Source organism: Peromyscus eremicus, chromosome 5 (genome assembly GCF_949786415.1).
Source record: "Peromyscus eremicus chromosome 5, PerEre_H2_v1, whole genome shotgun sequence".
Taxonomy (NCBI): Eukaryota; Metazoa; Chordata; class Mammalia; order Rodentia; family Cricetidae; genus Peromyscus; species Peromyscus eremicus.
In genome coordinates this window covers 121,659,322-121,684,080 of record NC_081420.1, presented here as the reverse complement: position 1 = coordinate 121,684,080, position 24,759 = coordinate 121,659,322, and the positions used below count along the sequence as shown (strand labels likewise).

Here is a 24,759-nt window from a genome sequence, read left to right as displayed (position 1 = left end):
TAACCCACTATGACTGTCCTTGACTGTGGACAGAACAATGATGCTTGTAGACATGGCACCTTTCATGGCCAACAGTATCTCATAGATATGATGGAGTTAGAACCTTGAGATGACCTTATAATTGTAAGAATTCATATAAAGGGGGTTGTGTCAGAGAGAGGAGATCACAGTGATGTAGCTCCAAGCCAAGGCATGTAAGCCATATCTGGGAGTTGGAAAAGCCGGGAGAACAATGTCCTTCAGAACTTCACAGAGAAGCACTGCCCTGCCTGCTCCTTGATTAGTAACACTTGTTTCATACCCTGGGCCCATAATACAGTAAGATAATAAATTAGTGCCATGGGTTTGCTTGATACAGTCATCTATGGCACCCCTTGGCCGTGCCTTCCAGTCTGTGGGCCTCTTCTTCCCAGGAGCAAGAGCAATAAGGCCCAGTAAGACCACCCTTTGGGGACTGGAGAGAGAGTTCAGTAGTTAGGAGCACTTCCTGTTCTGACTGAGGATCTGTTCAGGTCTCAGCAGCCACACAGTTGGTTCACAACAGCCAGGTCCTCCTGTCTGACACCTCCTCATGGTCCCCAAGGGACCCCTCTTGCACTGGGTGCACACATAGTAAGTAATAAATTTAGTCATTTTTTAAAACCACACTGCAGCCCTGCATGGTGGCACATACCTTTAATCCTAGCACTTGGGAGGTGGAGGTGTGTAGATTTCTGTGAGTTCAAGCCAAGCCTAGTATACATAGTGAGTTCAAGTCCAACCTAGTCTACATAATGAGTTCAAGCCCAGCGTAGTCTACATAGTGAGTGCCAGGACATCCTGGTCTACATAGTGAGTTCCAAGACAACCAGAATACATAGGGAGACCTTGACTCATCAAACAAGCAAACAAAACCCCCACACTTCCTATGGCTCCTGAGCACCATTCCAAAATAATCCTCAGGACCTCGGGATCTCTTCATATCATCATCCCAGCTTGTGATGGACGTCTGTATTCTCTGACAGAGATGCTGAGCTGAGGGGCAGGTACAGGAAAACATGCCAACCCTCCTGGAGGCTTCAGTGAGGAAATTCAAGGGGGACCATGAGTCCACATCCTTCAGCGAGAGAGAATGGGAGTAGTTAAAGAGCTTCCCAGACAATATTGATCGCGCGCCTTCCTCCCTGGAGGAGCGGGGTCATGCAACTGTGGATTTTCCCAAGGAATTTGTATTATTTTAAGAATTTCAGTTCTTGAATGACTGAACTGGAATTTGAACTAAAGATCGGATTATTAACTTGATTCTAGTCTTTCTGAATTTTGAATAATTATTCTGTAATTATACCGGGAAAGAGATCAAACATGTTTTTCCTGTTCTCTATATTTATAGTTAGAATTATTTCTACATAAGTTATTCTTCTTCTCCAATTTCAGTCAGCATATATTTGTTCAGATTTGGAAAGAAACTTTACCTATTATTCAACAACCCGCATAGGGAACTGTCCGTTGCCTTAATCAGAAACATGTTAAAGGCTGAAGTTCTGACACTCCACACTGCCTATTTCTAGCAAGGAAATGGATTTTTATGGTTTTAATTTGTTAGCCTTGTTCGGAGCTTTTAGAAATCAATATTTGCAAAATATTAAAGTGAAAGTCAGGGAGTTAAGAAAGCAATTGTTTTGTTGTTTTCGTGGCTATTCACAAAAGAGAAGGCAGTGGTGGTTACTAGAACCAGCAAGTGGAAACAGTTAGTACCAGACAATAAATATGCTGCCTTGACCAGGAGGCCGACTTGCAGAAAGCCTTCAGTTGACATGAGAAAGGCTTTAGCTCCCAGGTCCGTCCCGGGTGGATGTGTGAGCAAACGGATTGCAAGTTCTAAGACAAGGATGCACGGGAGGGTTTTCGGAGGCTGGGGTTGTCACTCAAAGGTAGAGCCTGAGCCGATGAGTTTGGTCCCCAGCACCAGAGAGAAAGGAAAAGAACCAGAGTCGCATGGAAATCTGTCTCTAATCTAGAAGGTTCAGATAGGTGCCCAAAAAGGCCTGGAGGAAGGAGGAAGGAACCCGTCCCTCTGGTTACTGCCGTCCTCAATCTCCATACAGATAGTCAGTGAGGGGCTTCAGATGAACAAACCTCTATCTGAACAAACCAAAATGTTCTTCATTCCCTCTGCAATGCCCTGTGCCTGATTGGGGCTTCCTAGGGCCAGCGTAATTGCATGTACCCTTAGCTCCCATAAGGTACTGTCAGACTATAAATAGTTAACAGATCATTAAAAGTTGCATTTCGTGTGTTTAAGACAACAGGACTGTGAGTCAGTGCTTCGATTTACATGTTCAGTTGTTATAATCTTCAAAGACACGTATCCAAGGGTTAGAATTATTGATGTGACGGTGTAAATTATTTCCATCCCCTCCAGGAAGTGTAGTTTGTCCAAATGATAGCATCCATCCCTAATGTGATAATTTCTCTGTTAGGAATCTATGGCTTCCATTACTCTGAAGGTTTATAAGCTACTTGCAGGCTGCAGCCCACCCTCCCTTCGTCTTGGACCGTTTCCCAGCCCTCAGCCTCCTCTCTACACAAACTGTGGAGGGTGGACTCAGCAGCCATTCCCTGGTTGGCTCTAAGAGAAATACTACCCTCTCAAGCACAACAGTGCTTCTTAACTCTACTCACATCTGAAACCTCTTCTGAGGTCCCCTTAGCATTGGGATTTTCTTTGGCTGAGCATAAGCCAAAAGGAAATCACCATGACAACAATAATGTAGTCCTGACTTCAAATTCCAATTCAACTTACACTGTAAAGATCTCACAACCCAAATTTTCCCACAATGTTGAGCTAGTTGATAATTAACAACAGAATTGCCAGGTAAATGTCTTGGACACTAAAACGTATGTCAGTTCCTATCCCACCTTGGAAGAATCAGGTTTGGTTTCCCATAACAAATGCTACCACTACAACATGTGGTAGCATTTGCTGGATAGGCATCCCAAATGTTTCAAAATGTTTCAAGCAAGGACACTTTTTGTCTATTTCAAATACTTAGAAAAACTACCGTTTTGGTTTGAGTGAGAAATGTCCCCCCGTAGGCACATGCATTTGAACACTCGGTCCCCAGGTTGTGGCACTGTTTGAGGAGGCTATGGGACTTTTAGGAAGTGGAGCCTTGCTGGAGGAAGCATGTTCCTGGGAGCTGTCTTTGGGAGTTCGTAGCCTCACCCAGCTTTCTGCTGTGCTCTCTGCTTCCTGTGTATGGTCCAAATGTGATCTCTCAGGTTCCTGTTCCTGCTGCTATATCTTGCCTACCAGCGTGGCTATCTAGCCCTTCAAAACCATAAACCAAAATAAATTCTTCCTTAAGTTGCTTTTGGCCATGGCATTTTATCACAGCAACAGAAAGGTGACTAATACAAGAACCAATTCAGACTTTAAGTATCTGGAATATTTGGATATTTGTGATATTATCATTACTATTATACTGGCATTTAATACATGCCTGTGAGATATTAATAAAAGATAGTTTAAAGTTGATTTGGGGGAGTGAAAACTCCTCTCTATGTAGAAAATGCCCTTAAATGATAGCTACGTCCTGAGCTGGGAGGAAGTAAATCCATGTGAGAGCCAAATGACAGTGAGATTCAGAGAGAACTTCTCCCAAAGGAAAAAAAAAGAAAGAAAGAAAGAAAAGAAAAAGTCTAAAAGTCAACCAGTGTGTTTGAAGAAAGTAGAAAAAGTATTGATGAACATATGACTGAAATACAGTGGCATTTTGGGGGAGAAACAATGGAAATATTGAAAGCCAGGCAAGTGAAAAACTGACGCAGTTATCAACTCCAGGAAAACCAAAGAGTGGGTAGTCATATATCATCTATCATTTGACGCCATGATGAACAGTATTTGCATGAATTAATGCTGATTCATCCAGTGAGGTATGAGAAAGGAGTTGAGGATGGCAGAGATGAGTACCACTAAGACTTTATTCATGGTAGCAATATGTCAGTATAAGGTATAAAGTATAAAGTGAAGTATAAAATTCAATGTGAAGCTCCACAGCTTCCTTTCCAATGGCTACTCCAACGGCGTAGGATTTCATGGAATTGTGTAGTCTTTGCATCTGATTAATTTCCATCTGTGTTTTTTCTTTTACTTGCAATAGTTTTTAATAATAAAGTTTAAAATAAAAAAATATAAATCAAGAAATGTTAGTTAAATTATCCAGAAATGTGGAAGCAAATATGTAGGAAGCTATGGAGGAGAATTGGTGGCGGGTGCATGGGTGGTGAGTGTGAAAACATGAGCTTTGAGTCTACAGAAAGCTGCGGGCTTTGCCGATAGCAGCATAAAAAGTGGCCCAGAACTGTCATTTCTTCTCCTCTTTTGTTGATAGAGAGTTAAACGGTCCTACACCGTGAGCCGGCCACCGGTCTGGTGGCCCTGTTTTCTTCCTCTGTACAACAAATAAATAGTTGATATCATAGACAATGAACCTACTACCAGCACCTAATTCCCAATTCTGTCATCCATTCTCACTCCGAAAAGCTGGCAGGGGCAGAGTGTTCCCTCCACTTTCAGGCAGAAGCAAGCTTGTAGGCTTTGCCTTTTATAAGCTGGCATTGTTTCTTCAATCACTTTCTGTAACTTACACGAATATCAGTAGTTTACTCATACGAGGGTGCAGCTGCGTGCCTGAGAAGATGATGTAGCCTTTGCCTTTCACTGGGCTCCAATATCGTTGCCAAGCCTGTGGCAGTCACTTTAAAATTCAACCCCTTAAGAAGACGGGAGGATGAGGGTATTTTCTTGTCATGACCCTTTTGCACAGCAGTGACTGTGCCCGCTGGGCTAGCAAATACACTTCCTTTAGTGTATGACTGATCAATACTTTCCAAAGGCAATATGATATAAGCTGCATGTTCGTATTAGACTTCTATGACCGGTTTTGTCATAGAAGAATGGGGAAATGGGAAACATTGAATTGAACATGGTTTATGCAACCACAATATCTGGAGTTCATTTTAATATCTACTCAGAAAAAAAATCATTTCAAATATCTAAATATCATTGGAGTTTTTCAAATACTTGGTTTCAAATTTTCATTTGTATTTTACATTTTAACACATTACACTGAGGCTTGGCTGCTACCTTTCTCCAGAAACACTTGATTTGTACTTAGATTTCATGAAAATCAGGGCAAATGAGAAGTGATTCCAAATACTCCAGTTGTTTCAAACATACTTTAAAAGTTTTCTGATAGCTGAGCCTAGTGATGGCTTTAAATGAAGATCAATTAGTGGATTCTAAGATGGAAAGATCCATCCCCCGGCCTCATGGCTGCGCGGCGGACGCCAGCAGCAGGTAGCTAGAGACAACCACTGCAGCGTGCTCCACTAGAACGTCTAGTCAGGAACCTCAAGTCTCAGTTGCCCAGAAGCAGAACAAGATGAGGATTTAGATCCCGAGTGTTTGTTTAAAAGGTAGTTCCAGGAAACTCCTGTTTGGGTATGGGAACCTGTGCCACGGAGAGAAGGGTACCCATAAACGGCATGTTATCCAGCAGCCTCCTATGAGAAATGAGGCTAAATGCCACTTGGAAAGTTGACAAAATGGTGTAGAAAATGTGTACAGAGCTATTCCAGCCCTGGGAGGAAGGCTGTGGTATTTGTACATAATTTCCTCAGTCACTGGGGCTACACCCAGGTGGCAATAATTCAGTGCCCAACCCTTAGTGGCCAAGAAAAGCTATTTGGTCAATAAAATCCAGGCAATGGCAGTTGAAAATCAGAACAGTATGTACTGAAAAGCATGCATGGGTTTATAGAAGGGTAATGGACCAGATCTGCTAGACACTTTGACTTATGAACATGGAAAGCAGGTATGTCTCCGATTCTAGATCTACTTCTCAAGCTTGTTGCCCAACTGTCTCCCAGGTTAGACCTGAGGACCTAAGAGAATTCACTGGTTTCCTCTCCCGTGAGAACTACTGGTGGAGAGACTAAAGACCAAGGAGAGGTGGGTACCAATCGTGTACATCAGAAAACCTTTGCCTAGCAAAGTTCGCCGCACCCAGTCTGCACTATTTACCCATCAGGTCGAAGCTTGTGACGCTTTGGGACTAGGGAAACCTGTCCTCTGTCCACCAAGGCTTCACTGTGCCTCCTTATTCTAATGGCTAGTCTTTCATCTGACCTTAACATTGCTGAGCTCAGAGCCATGTCATCTTACCACAGGGAACACTGGGGATTCCCACCTTCTGGAAATCAAAGTAACAAAGTTGACTTTTGAAGAGGGATTTTTCCCAACGTGGATTTTGAATAAGGGAATTCTCATTTCTTTGTCTCAAGGGCAACTTTTAAACACTAAAAGGAAACAGATGAATCAGGTAGTGAGACGTTTTATAATGATACAGTAAATGGGAAATTCCAGACCGCTGACAAATAGACAAACCGTGTAAGGGGCCGTTAGTTCCCTTTCCTGGCTTATGCAGCCCTGTAGTTACAGTAGGTCCCATCCAGAGCCTCGTTGGAGGATGCTGAGTGCCTTAGGTTGCCGTTCTAGGTTCCAGTTTGTTAATGGCAGTCTAATTAGTTAAAGGGAGAGGAGATGACGTTTTTTCTAGTAGTTATAAATAATGCAGCATGTAAGTCCATGTCTTCTTCGATCATGTAACTGAGTCTGACTAAATGTATACTTCTTTTTCACTACCTCAAGAGAATGACATGAACTTGGCTGTGAATTACTAGCCTGTCATGTTCATCTTTGACCTTGAAGATGAATTTTCCATTTATCTGCCTTAGAATATCCTTTCATCAACCATGCCAACCCTCTGATGTTCCAGAAATTGCTTGTGTTAGCTTTTCATGACTACAATATAATATCTGAGATGATCAGCTTATACAAACACAAGTTTTCCTGGCTCGCAGTTTTGGAGGTGTCTATCCATAGCCAGATAGACTCATTGCTTTGGGGTTTATATTAGGGCAGCATATCTCGCTGGGAATACATTGTTGGGGAGCTGCCAACCTCATGGCAGAGAGGGAACAGAGAAAGAAGAAGGCCTGGAGTCCAATTCTCCCCATGGATGTGTCCTGATGGGATAGAAGTCCTCCAACTACACTCCATCTCTTAAAGATGCTGCCATTTGCTGATAACATCATAGACCATGGAACAGGCGTCAACACAGGAACTTTTAGGAGATTCTTTCCACAGAGTGACTTGCCTAGTGGAGGGTCCTTACAGGAGTCAGGAGTTCCAAGTTGTCGATAAACCATGCTTGTTGGCAGTTAATATATATAACACACTTCTTTCCCTGCATCTCTGGATCTAAGTGCAGGGTTTACACTACCTGTAATGTCTTAAACATTTATTTTATAAATGATGTAATAATAGTTCTTATCTATTGAGCACATAGACTTAAGTTTCGTTATCTGGATTTGTCCATTGAGCATATAGACTTAAGTTTCGTTATCTGGATTTGTCCACTTTATCTCCAGTCAACATTCTGGACTGAGTGCATTGACTGTCATGAGCTACCATGAACTGTTAGCTTTAAGGTTACTGAAGGTTTAATAAATCTTGCAGAGTCACCCAGCAAGATGTTATAGCAATGGGTTCTATTTTATTTTATTTAGGATTTTTAGGAATTGAAAACTGCGCTGGAGAATTTTAGTTCCCCATCATCTCCTGTCTTATGACTTCATTAATCTGATGCTAAGTGATACTACAGATATTGAGCTTTGTCCAAACCAAAATTCAAATGTAAAATGTTTTACAGATGAGCAGAAGGTTCTTAGACTTATTTTCTGTAATAAAATGACTCTAATTGAAACTCCATCATTATAAAACCAATTAGTACTCCATAATTTATTTCATTTTAACCTCAACCCTATTGTATTATAATCATTACAAAAACTAGAAATAAGTTATTTGTGAGTTTGATTTATTGATCATGTCCCAAGAAAAATGCTCCAGATGGAGCTAGAAATGCTTCATTTTGTACTTAACACTTTCCCTTGTATTTCACAGCATTCACAGAAATTTCTACAGACTTGACAATAGGAACACACATGAATGTTTTGAAAAATGTTGTATGGTCTACTAGTTAAGTTATGACAGCTGTTCCAAGGAGAGCATGCCCCTTACAGGTTGTCTGACCTCATGAAAGCTGATTGTTATTGGTTGTAATGATAAATACCACTGTGAGGATTAAAATGTACTTCAGTGACTTGCCACATTTGATTGTTTCAAGTTTATGACAGAGAATTGGGGTGGCCCAAATTGCCCAGTGTTTATCTAGCAACCCCAAAACATTCCTGTTTTGAACTTAAATATCTTCTGGAGAAATCCTATCAGCTGGTTTGCATTAAAAATTAACCAGTTGGGCTCCTAAATAATCCTTTAATCCTCAATTACTCCTACTTTGAATTTAAATATTCATACCGTAAAGTATATTTACTGTCAAAACTAAGAGTATGTTCCCAAGAATATCCTTCTGTCCCCCAAATGTGTGAAAATACATGGATTGCATGGACAGCATCTGGTTCTGTATTGCAGAAGTGTCTCGCTGAGGTAGGAAGTCTACTAGCACACGGGAGCTGTGTGGACTGGTCACCCTTCCAGTTCAGGGTGGCTTTGAGTGTATGGACCAGGCAGGTGTTCACAATGTAACTGGATGTAGACATTCTTCTCCAAATATATGAAGACACTAGAGGTGAGTTCTATTGTGAATTCTGCATAAATTAATTGAAGTAAAACAAGTTAGACAACAGGTGGAAATGGCATGAAAATATCCGAGCTTCAGTGCCAACAACAGTGTGGCATGCCAAGAGCTGGACAGTTCCGCATTGGAGGTTTGTCACTGAGGGATCATGGTCAACAGGAGCAATAGAGGAAAAGCCCAGACTCGGCTGACTCAGATTCGGCTCGCCCATGACTCAATCTTGGTGTCAGCTGTTTCTCGCCTCACTTCCGGCTATCTTCTTTTAAGGAAGTTTTTTATCCTTTGTCCCTTGCAGTGCTAATGTGTCCCACAGCTTAGCCCCACAGGAGTCCTTATTTAAGACCACTGGGGTACTTGAGCAGGTAAGCTGCAAGAATCAAGTTATACTTTCTCCCCAGCTCAAACTTCCCGTGTGCACACTCTGTACCTTGGGGAGATGGATGACAGGTGGGGTTCATCACACTGATAGGATTTGGCCGCCTTAGCACAAGGAACGTTTATTTTGTTGCGACAAGAGGAGAGTGGTGGAAGGCAGACTGATTGGTATGTTTGGCACTGGCAAGGTCATGATAATGCTATCAATAAAAGTAGCATGTACTTAGTGGTTTTCCTATGGCGGGCCCTGTGCCAGGTGGTTCTACATGAACTACCTCATTTCATAATGGGACAGAGCATTTCCTGCAGCTAGGTGCTTTTCTTCAAGAACTTTTGTGGTTAAGGTCAGTAATTGAGAATGTGGGTGGGAAGGGGTGTGGGGGTTGTCAGGGAGACATGATATGAGATCATCATTTGGAAGAAGAGTGAAATGTCCAGTGGAACAGAACAATACACAGTGCTCATTTGAGCATGGCGGTCGTGCATTTCAATGGAAGCAGATAGCTTCCGAGACCTTTCTCTCTGCTTCCTTTACGTGGTGACATGGAGGCCCAGAAAAGGTGGAGTTGGTGGGGGAGTTCTGTGGATAAACTGAAGAGCAAAGGAGTGAAGGGTGCTTTGCACAGGGTTTCTAAGTGTGACATGTGACAGAGTCTGGGTAAGGAGAGCAGCCATGTGGAGGCTGATGGGAAACAGGTGACTCAGTTACTACTGGAGTTCCAGCCCGAGGGGTGGTGGTTAGACTAAGAGTCGGGGGGTGATGGGAGGAGTACACAGGAATTGGGACTGTTCCAGGAAGAGGCTGGGGCATTGCTGACCAGACTTTCCAAGAGACAGAGGAAGAATCAGGAACAAGAGTGTGAAATCAGGCCGGCTTAGATGGTATCAGGCATTATAACCATTTATAGTTATATGGTCTGCCATAAAAATTGTGGCCAGGGTGTGGGAAGCCTGGGCTCCAGCAATACTTCAGGTAAAGCTAACAAGGGCCATATGACAGAACACAACCACCAGCACGTCCCAGAGCCAAGTGAAGGAAGAGGCATTGGTTGTCCATTGCACACGGATGGGGCCAGCCAGACCTTTCTCTCTTCTTAATCTCTTGCGGCCACTAAGCCAAGGCTTATGACTGGGATTTTCCCCAGACACAGTAGATGGGTCAGCGTGAACTCAGAGGCCAGTTCAGGAGGCAGCTGCTGGCGGTATTAATGATAGGACAGGCTGTTGTTTTACCACTTGAGGAGGAATGGTTTCAGAAATGAGCCACAAGCAGTAAGTGGTGGCCAGTGCTGCACAAAAAGAGCTAGATGCTGTGGGACGGAACTAGTGAGAAAGATTTAGTATGAGAAAGACAATAATTTGAAGAAAAAACACAATAAATATGCTAAAATGTGAAATGGATACAGTTGAGACGAATTGGTGAGCTGAAATCTCAGCTTCAGAAACAATTATGGTTTGGGTCCCAAGTGTCCCCCAAGGCTTGGTCCCCCACATGTGACAGTATTGGGGAAGTGGTGAGAATTTTCAACTGAGAACTCATGGAGAAAGCTTTGACCACCAGAGACAATCTTTTGAGGGGAACTGGGACACTAACCCCTGATCTCTCTTTGCTTCTTGGTCTCTCTTAAGTAGCTGTCCTCTGTCACATGCTTCTGTCGGGAATGACATGGATGACAGGCACAAAAGCAGCAGGAGCAGGGAGACCGTGGACTGAAACTCCAGTGCTGTGGTCCTGAGCAAACCATTTCTCCTTAGGTGGATTTTTCCCAACAGTATTGTAGTCAAGGCAGCTTAGTGACTAAGCAGAAAATTAAGATGTTGCTAGTGAGATGCAAAGTGTGAGCGCCAATCCGCAAAATTTTATTTTATAAATAAATCCGCAAAACAATTGTATAAAAGCATGAGCACTCAGCCTCCATGTACCCCAGGAGAAATGAAAACTTACATTCCCATAAAATGTCTACATGACTGTTGATAACAGCTTTACTCACAAGAGTCCCAAACTGACAGTAAACACATATCTATCAATTGGCAATGGTTGAATGAGCTGTGGCTTATCGCAGTTCATGCTATGAAATTCTACCCAAGAATGAACGGGCATAAATTAGTGATAGATGTTTGAGTGAATAGTAAAGACATTGTGCTAAGTGAAAAAAAAACTATTCTGAAAGGGTTTACTTATGTGTGGTTCCATCTACATGATATTCCAGAAATGATGAAATTATAAAGTTATTATATATACATATATATATATATATGTGTGTGTGTGTGTGTGTGTGTGTGTGTTTCTTAGGACTTAGGGAAGGGAAGGATGACAGGAAGGGAATTTTTGATGGTGATTGATTATTTCAGTGTCTTTATTGTGTCATGGTTTTATCACCCTATGCATGTGATAACTGTCATAAAATTGTGGACATATTTTTAAAAATCTGTACATGTAAAATCTTGTGGTGTCCAAGTAATTTCTGTATTTGAGTTAATTATGCCATTCAGTTCCCTGTTTTCATAATGCAATATAAATATGTAAAACAACACCAGTGAGCAATAAGAAAGAACAAGACACATGTAGAAAGGGAGAGTAAGATCCACCAACAGGATAATAGAAATTACAGAAGAGGAAAACACAGTGAAAGATGTATTTGAAGAAAACATGAAGTCAAACATTCAAGAATTAAAGGAAAACAAGGAAGGCCTCAGACTGAGTATATTCGTGTTACACCAGAGTACTGGACGAGGGCTCGTAAGCAGACATGGTGAAATTACAAAGACATGTAGCAAGCAGCTTCGAGCTAGAGAGGGCCAGCAGACTGTGTCATGAGAGTGCTCAGCTGCAGCAATGCTGTGAACAGGTAAAACCATGGGGACCCATACACCAAAGGGCAACCGGAAAGGCTGAGAAAACAAACCAAACAACAGTTTAGTTTGGGTTTGCGGGTTTTGCTTGTTCATTTTTGTGTGTGTCTGCTTCTGTGCATGCACACTTACATGTACTTCCATGTAGAGGCTCCAGAAGGACATCAAAAGTCTTCCTTGATCATCTCCACATTATATTTTGAAGCAGGGTCTCTCAATCAAACTCAGATGTCACCAGATAGCAACTAGTCTAGGCTGCCAGTCTGCTCCAGAGATCTGGTATCTATTGTCTGGACTCTGGAAGTCCTTAGTGGTGGTCACTATGCCCACCAGCTCTTACTGGATTCTGGAGCTCCAAACTATGGTCCTCAAGCTTGCTGTTTGGGTGGCAAGCCCTTTAACTACTAAGGGATATCCCAGCCCATGATCAGTAGTTTTATTAGACTATTGATTATTATCATACTATGTCATGAAACTGATTAGAGAAAATTAGAGAAAGATATAGATATGACTGCAATTACTTAGTTTAATCACTGAGATCTTTGTAACCATCAAGGAATAGGTAGTGATTTTTTAAATACAAATAGAACCTTCTCCCCTAAAAAGATGATCAATTTCAAGAGACTCTGCTCCTTGGCATACTATGAAAGCAACCAAGTCATAACTACTAATAGCTAACTAAAAATCACCATGTACTTGATACAAACTATATACAAATTAGCAACCCTTGGGTTTAAAATGATATCTGTTCCTTTGGGATTTTTTATGTCTTTGCCTGGTTCTCTTCATCTAGCTCCAATGTTTATGAAGTTTATTCTTAGTAGTTTCATGATGTCCACCATGGAACACATGGACCATTTTCCCCTTAGTTTCTCATAGATTGAGGTAGGTGAGAGACTCTTCATTTTGCATGTTGACTTGAGTCTTGTGTTTTATTATTAGTCTTCTAATTTTAATTGTAGAACTGTGTTGACTTTTGTATACATGGTCACAACTGGCATTATTTTTTTCCACAGCAGAATAAGACTCTGCAGTGAAAAGCATCATTTCCACACACACACATCTCAGAATAGTGAACATGTGGCAACACCTAGCTGCAAGAGAGTCTGGGAATTAACATTTTTTACTGCCAGCCTGTGCCTGCCTAAAATATGAATACCATAAAGAAAAGAAGACCAAATACAGGCATATAACAAGCTCTACAACATAGTCATATGCTTTACTCCTTATACTTGTTAATGTCCTAAAAATCACCACAGTATTTTCTGACATTAGATCATTCTCATATTCTGAATAAATTCCACTCAGGCACAAAAATTGCCTTCTATTTGGGAGAGCTTGATTTAGAAGTTTTGCATCTGTGTATATTGCAAATGTTTGTTGGTACAGAAAATAGTAATAACTTTCGATTTGCATGGTACTTTACTGTTTTAAAATCATTCCATACAAATCCCGTTTGAGAATTAACAGTAATCAGAAACTAACTACGTTTTTATGAACTATTTTAAATGTTTAAGTAGAAAATATTTACAAATGAACAGTGAATATTTTTCTTACAAATTCCTAAGTCCTAGAGAGTTAACAGTAAGACAGACTAAAGCACAGATTAGGGGAGCAAGGAGGGTGCAGAGATGTTCACACACCCAAGGTGTATAGAGAGGAATAGGTAACGGGCTCCATACAGTGCTTTGCACTCTGCTGGTGTTCTAGAGATTTCACTAACACAATGACCAAGCAGCCTGGCTTGAGTGTGTAAGTAGAGGCTTTCTCATCATTAAACATCCCTGGGCTTTGTAAGTTTTGTATTCCTGATGTACACACACTTATCAAATAAGAGAATGGCTGCTGAGTGCTGTCGTGGATAGAGAAAGTGTTACAATACAAGGTGCTTCTGCTTCTGGTCTTGAGGTTGTCTGTGCTGGTCATACAGTATTGTCTCTAACTGAAGAGGTTTTCCAAACACACAGTGAGTACACAACAGCAGTCCCTTACCACTCCATGGCATGAAGTGCGTTTGGGAGGAAAACAGATGGTGGACTGGGGCCATTTTACCAAAGCAGGCATTTGGCAGGAAAGTGCCTTCATGTCACGGTAAACATGAAATTACGCAAATAGCTTGGTCTATGTGGATTCTACCCATACAAACTATGCTGTCTGTGCACGTCACTTCCATAAGCCTAGGAGTTCCTAGTGTGTCATAGATAAAAAGTGCACCAATTGAGCATCATTGAACTATGAGCTGTTCCTATGGTCTCTCAGCAAGCCCTGACACACCCCACCAGCTCCTGTTTCTCTCCTGTCTTGTCTCTTGCACACCCACAGTTACACTTCTGTGCAGGTGTACATCTGGAATGAAGTAAAGATCAGGGAAGAGTGTGACTATTCACATAAATGCGCATGTCCCCTTCAAACAAATTAGGTCCTGGAATAGCCTCTTGACCTTGATTTTGTTCACTGATCAGAATAATTCATCCAAATGCAGTTAACTTTACACCGATACCCAATTTAATTTAATGTATGTGCACGCACGCACGTGCTCATGTTTGTGTGTGTGTGTGTGCGTGTGTGTGTGTGTGTGTGTGTGTGTGTGTGTGTGTGCCTGCATAAGTTTATGTGCACAGTGTGTATTCAGGAGCCCACAAAGGTCAAAAAACACATCAGATCCCTTGGAACTGAAGTTACAAGCAATTGTAAGGTTCTTATGTGGGTGCTGAGAATTGAACTCAGGTCTTCTGAGAAAGCATCAAATGCTCTTAATCACTGAGCCATCTCTCGAGTCCCTAGACATCCAGTTTTTAGCGACTATTCCCACTGTGGTAAATTCATGTCCCCAGTGCAATTTGCTGTAATGAACCTGAAGTACAAAGAGAAACAGAAATGAATAAGACATGTGTCCAGACCAATAGACCTGCCCCATTGCCCTGCATATTTTCTCCTTCCCAGAGCATGTCGTGTGTCCTGAGGTCCCCACTGTGGTGGAGACAACAGGCAGTCACTAGGCACTTGTGTTTAAAACAAACAGTTTAAAATAGTTAATTATACCTTACCCTGCAGAAAGAGAAAATGTTTTCTCAGATCCCAGAAAGCAGATAATGAATAATTTAGAGTGTAGCGGTGATCCAAAACTTTCAGTGCCTATTTTTAAAGTGCTGCTCTGGATTAAAACATGCTGTCTGGTTCCAGAGAGCAACTCTTAATGATTGTACTGCATGGCCTCTCAAGGGTGAATTCCTAATAGGAAAACTGAAGGCTGAGACGCAGAGGACTTTCAAGCCACCACCGGGTAGGAAACATGTTAAAGGATTTAAGACTAAAAGCCTGGGGCAGATTCTGCAAAAAAGTAGGTCAACCTCACAGAAAACACAAGGTACAAAACAAAGCCGAGGATTTAGGGGGAAACTAAATCACACTCTGGTCTCCATCCTTTTCACTCACCCACAAAGAGAACTTGGTAACCACTGTTCTGTCAGCAACACGTATTTGGTTGCTAGAGATTTAAATATGGAAGGTAAAACTATATGGTTTAGGAAAGCTGTTTTTAAATGAGTATTTCTATGGTCTCAAGAGGAAACCTTTTAAACAGAGTATCAAAACTGGAAGCAATTAAGAAATATCTTCATTTGGCTATTAAAATATAAATTTGTGCCTGTCTGAGCATAGAAAGCCTCTTAACTTACCCTCACATCCTGTCCTTACAAAAACCTAATCTAGAGCTTTCAATAAGCCCAGAGAATATAAACAAGGAAATAAACAGAAAATCATGACCCTCTCTCAAGGACTCATATATCTCTAAAATAACTGCAGCTCTGGGATGAACCCCATCCCCCCAGGCCAGATTAGTCCAGAGTACAAAGCAGATCGTATTTCCGTAGAGTCAAAACCTGGGAGTGGCCTTAATCCCTCACAAAACCCTAGACCACAGGAAGCCTTTAGCCAGAACACACAGAGCATGAGAAGAGACGGGGCTACAGGTTGGTGTGTGTATTCAGTCCTCAGCTTCAGTAATTCTCAAAGAAAACAAGGAACATGAGCACCCAGCAAATGACTTGATGGTCTTACAACATCAATGCAACAATTGTGGGAATGTTGAAAATATATAACCAATGGCTAGTCTCCTTTGTGTGCACCTGGATTGTTTTTTAACGATGTAAAAAATATGCTATAGTAACAAATAAATGACCCTAAGGCAGTTGACTAATCAGCCTGAATGAAACAATGTCAAGGATATGGGACTGAAGCCCTGGATAGAGAGTAAAGTCAAAGAGGCTTACAATACCACCACCACCACCACCACCACCACACACACACACACACACACACACACACACACACACACACACACAACTATAATCTGGTTCAACCTAGCTGAGCGATCCTGTACCGCTGGCTGCCGGACCACAGTCTGTGAGCATCTGCAGCGGGCTTTCATTTTTTTCCCTGAATCTACAACTCCCTAAATAGTAAGCGAATTCCGTTTTGTTTAATCACCTCAGGGAACAGGATATTTCCACCTGGAAGTGGGACTGTGTGTATCACTCAGTTTGTAGATTGTAATGCAAAATGATCTGTGAGATTCTGTTCCATGTGTCAGCCCCAGTGACAGGTTGGGTTGGCGCCTCTAAATTTGGTGTCCTATGCTTATGAAGAAACCCTGTGCATCAGTTCCTAGTCCTCACTGAGCCCCTCACACAGTATCATGACATAGGGACAAAAACCCATATGACTGAGGTCCAAGAAAAGAGCCTCTTCCTTCTGGCGGTGGGGACACAAGGGCACTGTGGTGGGAATACAGAGAAGGCCACACTGTCCCGGGACTGTCCACCTTCATCGGCCCTTCTCTTGGCGTGAGGACACACAACTGCTTCCATTGAGTTGGATAGAATATGCAGAAAATAGCTCTGAGACTGCTGTATCCGTTAGCCAATCCTATCTGCGCTGTTGAAGAAGCCCTGGCTTGGCTCGTTTGGGTACTCTCTGTTGGAGAAAACTGCTTTAAAAAACGGTACTCAGAGATCTGTGATTGTTTACAGAGTGTGCCAGGGGAAGGGAGAGAGCGCTGAGGTTGGTGGCAGGAAAGGGTGCATTTGACTTCTTTCTGTGGAGTGGAAACTTCTTCTGTTCTTTTCGGGGGGATCTATGGAAGGGTTCACTTCGACCAAATTCAGGGGCAGCACCTTAGAGAGCGGAAAAGTAGCCTGGACATGACCATGCTGGTGTCTGAATCATGATTCAATTGTGTGTGTGTGTGTGTGTTTGTGTGTGTGTGTGTTTGTGTGTGTGTGTGTGTGTGTGTGTGTGTGTGTGTGTGTGTGTGTGTAACTGCGGCATCTCTGGGGAGCTGAAGGAAGACAAGATAAGACTCAGAGTCTAGCTGTTAGGGACCTCAGCTTTTAATAAGATTCTGGAAGTGAAAGGTTTTAGATTTGGGGTTCAAGGGGAACATTGAGTCCGATTGCACTTTGAAGCAAAAGAACTTTATTAGAAGAGGTGTTAACATAAACAGACAGCCTCATGGCAGGGGATTGAGAGGTATTTGGGTCCCCTTCTTAAAGGTGTCAGAGGAAGGGAGAGAGTCTACACCATGTGTTTGCTGTCAGTCCTTAACACATCTGGCAGTTAGTGATGATGTGGGGAGGGCACAAATCTAGAAACCGTTACCTTTAATTCTGGAGACCAAATTACTATAGTTTGGGGAACTGTCAATGAAAATGATGGCGCTTTACAAAATGGTGCGGCACTTTGTAACAAGAAGTAGTGCCGTCAGGTAGACACTGCCCTCCCAAGCACTTCGCCCTGGTTGCGTCCCCTTGCCCAGCCCTCATTGCTGCTTCCTCGCCCCTCTCGCCACAGGTGTGGAAGACATCGTGGCTATAATGATTCCTGAGCCCAAAGGGAAGGAGATAGTAAGCCTGCTGGAAAGGAATATCACCGTGACCATGTACATCACCATCGGAACCCGGAACTTGCAAAAATATGTGAGCCGCACATCGGTTGTGTTTGTCTCCATCTCCTTCATTGTCCTGATGATCATTTCCCTCGCATGGCTGGTCTTTTATTATATCCAGAGGTTTCGATATGCAAATGCCAGGGACAGGAACCAGGTGAGTAGCTCATTAAGACAAGCATTGCTCTATAAACTTAATGCAAACAACACATATTATGGTATAAATTGTGTAACTCACAAATAACAGGATGAGATCGAAAACGTCCACTGACTCCACTCCACAAACTCTGTTAACTTCTCCAGTGCAGTTTTTCAAAAAAATTCTTACATTAGTATTCTGATGTTTTACTGATACTGTCATCTAAGATGATGATTTATCCCATATTCTGTCCCATTGCTCATCTTTAAACACATGTTTATTTAAGCAGACACAGAATGAAGGGAGAAGGGAAGAGGGACAGGAGCCTAGATTGTGCTAACAGTGATAACACGACTTGAAAATTACCAGGATTTCTTCCTTGGGAATGTACGGGGGGAGGGGGGGTGAGATTTTTGTTTTTAACATAAAACTTTTTTAAAGTAGTACATTTTGGACATATATACATTGTATAAAACGTGACTGTTGTACAGAAGAATGCAATGAAAACAATCACCTTCCATGTGAGTCCTAACTGCCTACTTCTACCCCATAGAGTGTCTTCCAGGGATATTTTACACATGCCTAGATGCAGATGCTTGTATACATAAACACGCTCTTTAAAACAGCATGAGAGCATAGTTAACTCTGCACCTTTCTCTCTCTTCATCCTGGAGACTAATTATCATAGAGATTAATTTATCCCAACACAAAACCAAAAGCCTTCTCACTTCTCATGAGTGCCTAGCATTGCACTGCCTTCATATGCCAGAGTCATTTATCCAGTTTCATTAATGGACACGTTTTCTCTTTCAAACAAGACATATGTATGTGATACTTAGCACATTTTTTAGTGTATTTCTAAGGTAAATTCTGGATGTTTAATCGCCAAGACAATAGTATATGTATTTAAACTATGATGACTGCAATATTGTCTTCCAAAATAATATTGTTGAACCAATTTATACTTCAACCAACAATACTTAAAAAGCAGTTTGTTGGGGACAGCAATTTGGCTCCAGGGACAAAGGTGCTCGACTCCAAGCCTGGTAACCTGAGTTTGAGCCCCAGAATCCACAGACTAGAAGGAGAGAACTGACTCGCACAAAGTAGGACCTCCCCATGCACCTCTCAGGACAAGCACATGCATATGTGCACACCTGTATATACAGACACACAGACGGACAGACACACAGAGACATAGACACACATGCGCGGGCGCGCGCACACACGTAAGAAAAACAGCTTTCCGTATCCTTACCAAAGGAATGTTGCAGCTTTTTATTGACTCAATGAATCATGTCAATCTTTTTGTTTTGTTTTGTTCCTGTGGCGCTGCGCATTGACCCCTGGCCTTGCACATGCTAAGCCACAGCCCACCAACGTGCTTACCTTCCCAGCCATGGCATCACACTTTTCAAATCATAAGTAATACTACATGTGTTCTCAAGTCAGTATGAAACAGGCCGTCTCTGTTCCGGACCTGCTTCTGCGATCCGATGCTTTTCAGTTGAGTTGTTGGATACTTTCTTATTAGTGTGTATCAGGTGTTTATCGGTCGAGGAAATTAGCCAATTTTTTTATGATATGGGATTACATTTCTCAGCTTCTTGTTATCTTTACCTTAGTCTGTGGTTCTCTGGAGCGTGAAGATTGTTGTTGTTGTTAAGTAGCTGAATCTATCCAGTTGTGAATAAACCTCTAGAGCTCATGTAATTAGATCTTCTCTGGGCCAGACCTTTAGAAAAACATTCTCTCTGCTTTCCTTTACCTCGTTTTTATTTCTTTTATGATTAAATCTTACAGAACTTCTCTTTATAAAGAATGAAGCAGAGGTACTTTTTTTTTATGGTGACCTGCCATTTTTATGACTGGCACTTTTGAATAGTTACCTTTCCCCTCGTGTGCAATAGCCTCCTTTAACCATATGAGGTACCCCTGGGAGAGAAACTCATCCTGTGTCCACGCTCTCGAAACTGTTCCCCTCACTCCCTGGGCTCCCGCTCCAGTGCTGTGTTATCTCAGGAACGACGGAATTCTACATGCCGCGCGCGTCTGTCCCTGCTTGTCCTCTCTGTGGCAGTGTCTTCACTGCATTTGTGTCTGTGAGTTTGGAAGTGTCATGGCAGCTTTCAAAGCTGTAGGATAACTCACAGCAAGTTTATAACTGTGGTCTTGAATCTCCTCAGTACAGTTTGGTTTTGCTTCTTCTGGGCTATTTAGTCTCTGGTAGCACTATTAAAGGATGCCTGTCTGTAGCTAGAGTTTTCCTGCCTGGCCCACAGTCAGGACAAATCTGTCACCCGCCAGTCCCACAGCCGCGCAGACCCAACCAAGTAAACACAGAGACTTATATTGGTTACAAACTGTATGGCCATGGCAGGCTTCTTGCTAACTTTTCTTACAGCTTAAATTAATCCATTTCTATAAATCTATACCTTGCCACGTGGTTCGTGGCTTACCGGCATCTTCACATGCTGTTTGTCATCGTGGCGGCTAGCAGTGTCTCTGACTCAGCCTTCCACTTCCCAGCGTTATTCTCCTTCTTGTCCCACCTATACTTCCTGCCTAGCCAATGGCCAATCAGTGATTTATTTATTGACCAATCAGCAACACATTTGACATACAGACCATCCCACAGCACCTGTCAATGTGACATAGTCTTCTTATGCTTGTTCCCAGGTACTTAATCATTATGTGTTGGTTTAGTTGTTTCTAATTTTAAACATCCTATTTCACTTCACTGGCATGTCTAATAACTCCTCTAAATAATCTAAAATAACATGGAAAGCTAATCTCTCAACCTATAGTATTTAAAGGAATACTCTCAATTTAATGAGATTTTTTGAAATAAATTTCCATCATATTATTTTCCATTCAGTTTTATAGGTTGAGATATTTTTCTCTTGTTACAAAGTATGTAATTTTGTAAATGTCAACATTACTGGGGTTTTTTTTTTAAATCAAGAATGGATATTTAATTTTTCAAAGGTGACATTTTGATAGTAGTTTCCAGTGAGTGGTATCCATTAATACATCATGTTGGTTGCTGAATGACCACACCTGAGTCCAATTCTGTGTCCTCACTAAATGCTGCAGTAGTCCATATAATACCAGTTAGACTCAAGGTGATGAACATGGAATGTGTCCAGCTGGCTCTTATTGGGTTCCGTAGGAAGGATATATTTGTACATTGATTATTAAAAAGATAGTTATCAGCTAATTTGACAGTCATAAATAAAAAATATGTGTTTTTATGGCCATGGGGAATCTAAGCAGCCACCTGCACTTAAGGCAAGGATGAAATTTGAAGCTGTGAACTAGTTAGACCTTGAGTTCATTGCGTAATCCTTTTGATCACTCTACTTTCTGAAGGTAGATAGGGCTTGTATGTCCATTTAGGCACATGTGTGCTCAGTGAGACATTTATTAACTTTCCTTGAATTACAATGTGTTATCACCAAGGTCACTCAGTGATGGGACCATGTTAAAAGTTAGCCCTGTTTCCTGATCAATGTGAACACTACATTTTTAGCCCCTTTTAAAGAATGGAATAAGAGCTTAGGAAAAAATATCTTTTGATAGACGGTGTTCCACTCTGTTCAACAGAACATTACAGCTGTGCAAGCCATATCTATAATAAGCAGCAGGTTGACTTAAATCATTTATTTTTATTACGGTATCACTGACCTTCAGAAAGAGTGAGCCTCCATGTCTTTCTAGGCCCGTAGCCTGAGATGAAACAGGAAAGGACTTCATCTCACATTAGAATGTGTTCTACTGACAGGTATCTGAAGAAGGACTAAGCTTGAATTAGTCTGTTGTAGATATCCACCTGGCTTCATGTGGTTCATGATTTAAAAACCTTCCCCAGCATCTTACATGATAATGATGCTTTTCGTGCTGTTCTGTACATGGAGAAGGTCAAGTCAGTGCAGCTGCCCCTGGAGTGAGATCCACTGGGTAGTCACAGCAGTCTTCTATATGGAGACCCGGAGAAAAAGGGCTGCAGCTGAAAGTGGATAAGAACCTTGGCTACTGTTTCGTGCTTCCTAAAACAGGGTGGTGGTTAAAGGCACCAGCTTGGGAATCAGGGCCAGTGTGGGCCAAACATTTGATGAGACCTAGAGGCAACACTTTCAGAAGCTGTTTCCTCTGCCCAGGCCCCAGTTGCCTCAAATATAAGGTCAGCGTGACAGCATGCCAGCCCTGGAGTCGTGCTGTGAGGGTCAAACAAGAAACCTGTGGCATTATCAGAAGGATGTCAATAAAATCATGTGTGATAGCAAAGAGAAGAATTCTTAGAAAACAGTATTTAAATGTTAATTGCTTGTTTCTTGTATATAGAAGTCTATACATGAGGTTGTTACAATTGGAAACAGAATAGAATCATTTTTCCAACATTCCTCTAGAACTACAGGAAAAAGAGGTTTATAAATATAATACCCAGCTAGCCACGGGAATGTACAGTCATAGCCTCAAAACAAAACACACACCTAGGCCCTGTCTCAAAATAAAAATAAATTCTTAAAAGTTTCACTGTAGATGAAAAAAATCTAGTTTTTGTGGAGACTTCTATGCCGTGAAACACTTTTAAAAATTCAAATAATAGTGTATAGGCAGAGTAAAAATATAGTAACCATGAAACAAAAGTTACACATTTCAGAGTAAAGATCCTTCCCACACCAAATTCCCCTAGCAATTATCCTCCAGTCTTCCCAGAGGGAAAATCTCTGACCATATCCTCTGTGTGCTTCTGGCAGTGCTGGTGAGTGTATGAATATTTTTTAAAGTTATTTTCACATTTGTTACCTAGATGAGGGCTCTTACAGCTTGTTATAGTAGCAGCAACAGGAACACACATTAAAATAGGCAGCAGACACCATGTGAAGGACCATAATTACCATGGACAGTGGTGGGTTTGGACTACAGTCTCACAAAAAAATGCTAAAGTGTCAAATTACGGAGCTTTTTCAAGTTCTTGTGGACCCAATATAGAACATAGAAATATGTCTTAGTTTACACCTCTTGTGCCAGCCAATATAGAAGGGGAAAGAGACCCTGTTTTTTCCTTCTATGCTTTCACTCAAATGAGAACATGTACACTTCTGCCGCAAATATAGGGTTTTCTCTCACATTAACTGGTTCCCCAACAACATAGTCCTAAGGTTTCTCTGGTCCCATCGGGTCCCACCCAGCCCTTGCAGCCAAATGGACCCAAGTAAACACACAGAGGCTTATATTATTTACAAACTGGCCCATGGCAGACTTCTTGCTGGCTAGTTCTTAGAACTAAACTCAGCCCATTTCTATTAATCTATATGTCACCACGTGTTCTGTGGCTTTACCTGTGTGCTGTTACATGCTGCTCCCTGGACGGTGGGATGGCGTCTCCTGTGCCTTTGCCGATACTCTAACTTGATTTTGACACATGTTGCGGTAGCGCCCACGCTACCACCACCCATTCACCATGTCCGAGCGAGGGGCTGTGGCTTACAAAAAAGAGACAAGAGACAGCGAGTCATTCGCCACAGCAGAATGCCAAATGCCGTTTATTGAAAGAGGGAGGAAACCTTAAATACAGGCTTACGGCACAATGGAGGATCCCCGGAGGGCAGAAGTTCGCTACCGAATATTCTACATTCTTGCATCTAAGCTGTTTACACCAAATGCAGGATACACAAACAAAGAACCTCCGGTGAGCATTCAGTAAGAAGGAAATCGGCAAGGAATCAGCATAGGGAGGACATCTGGTCAAGGTCGGCAAGCAGACAACAGTTTACTTGAAATGGGAAGGCCAAGGCCCACAGACACATGGAAATACTGTCAAACCCCAAGGTGAAGGAAGGGCTCTGTCCCACATGACGGTGCATTCTAGATGTGGGTCAAGTCCAGGTTACATACCTGTGCATCTGGAAGACAGATTGTGCACAGACAAGCTCTTGACTTAATGTTTTCCTGTTCATTCAAAAATGTTACAGCTGGAGGACAGCCAGGTTAAAAGGGACAGAAAGTTCAGTATGGAAGGCAGGGTATCGAACTTCTATATTCTGTCTGAGAGGGACAACTTCCACATGCTCAGCAGTCTGGGAGTTCTCTGAACCCTGTTTGGGGATATGTGGAGGCTTCATTACCTATGCAGGAGGGATTAAATCATCATTGTTCATTGGTGATCAATTAAACCGCCAGTCTCTCTTTCCCAGGCAGAGAGAGAACGAGTTTATTTTCCACATTTATTACAGTCACGACCTCTGCCCTCACGGAGAAGCTGTTGTTGTAATAGCATCAGTGGGCAGTACTGCACTCAGGGTACACGCGGTGGTAGGTCTGAAAATCCCACACCTCTAACCACAAAGTTCTGAGGCAAGCAGCCCCATCCTTGGGGACTTTCCAAAAGCCACCTTATTAATACAAAGCCAGGGGTGATTGAAAGTGCTTGTTTTGAATAACAAGATTGGTTCACATTTGCCACTCCCATCACATAACTGCAGGGATTTGGGGAGCTCTCACCAGAAACTAAGATAAAGAACAAAATGTGTGTTTTGTATGAAGTGCCACAGTATCACACGGTCTAATTATTAACTCTTCCGTTTGCTCTCCAGAGTGTTCCACTTCGGCTGAGAAGTCATACAGTTACAATATGTTTGAGAGAAGCAGAGAATTAAGGGTGTAATTAGCTCAATTTCAAACATCTACTACAAATGGGGAAGGCAGAAGAGGTCCAGTGGGGTTGATTTTAACATTGCATT

General features: G+C 42.0%; 1 protein-coding gene across 1 annotated transcript in view; it reads left to right on the top strand.

Annotated features, from left to right (window-relative positions):
- Nucleotides 1-5,252: 5,252 nt before the first annotated feature.
- Rnf150 (ring finger protein 150) overlaps nt 5,253-24,759 on the top strand; it is a 100,927-nt gene continuing 81,420 nt past the window's right edge. The window contains exons 1-4 of the mRNA XM_059263082.1: nt 5,253-5,341; nt 8,998-9,064; nt 15,153-15,213; nt 17,781-18,031. Of these exons, the coding sequence (XP_059119065.1) occupies nt 5,253-5,341; nt 8,998-9,064; nt 15,153-15,213; nt 17,781-18,031 (468 nt within the window). The remainder of the gene's footprint in view (nt 5,342-8,997; nt 9,065-15,152; nt 15,214-17,780; nt 18,032-24,759) is intronic.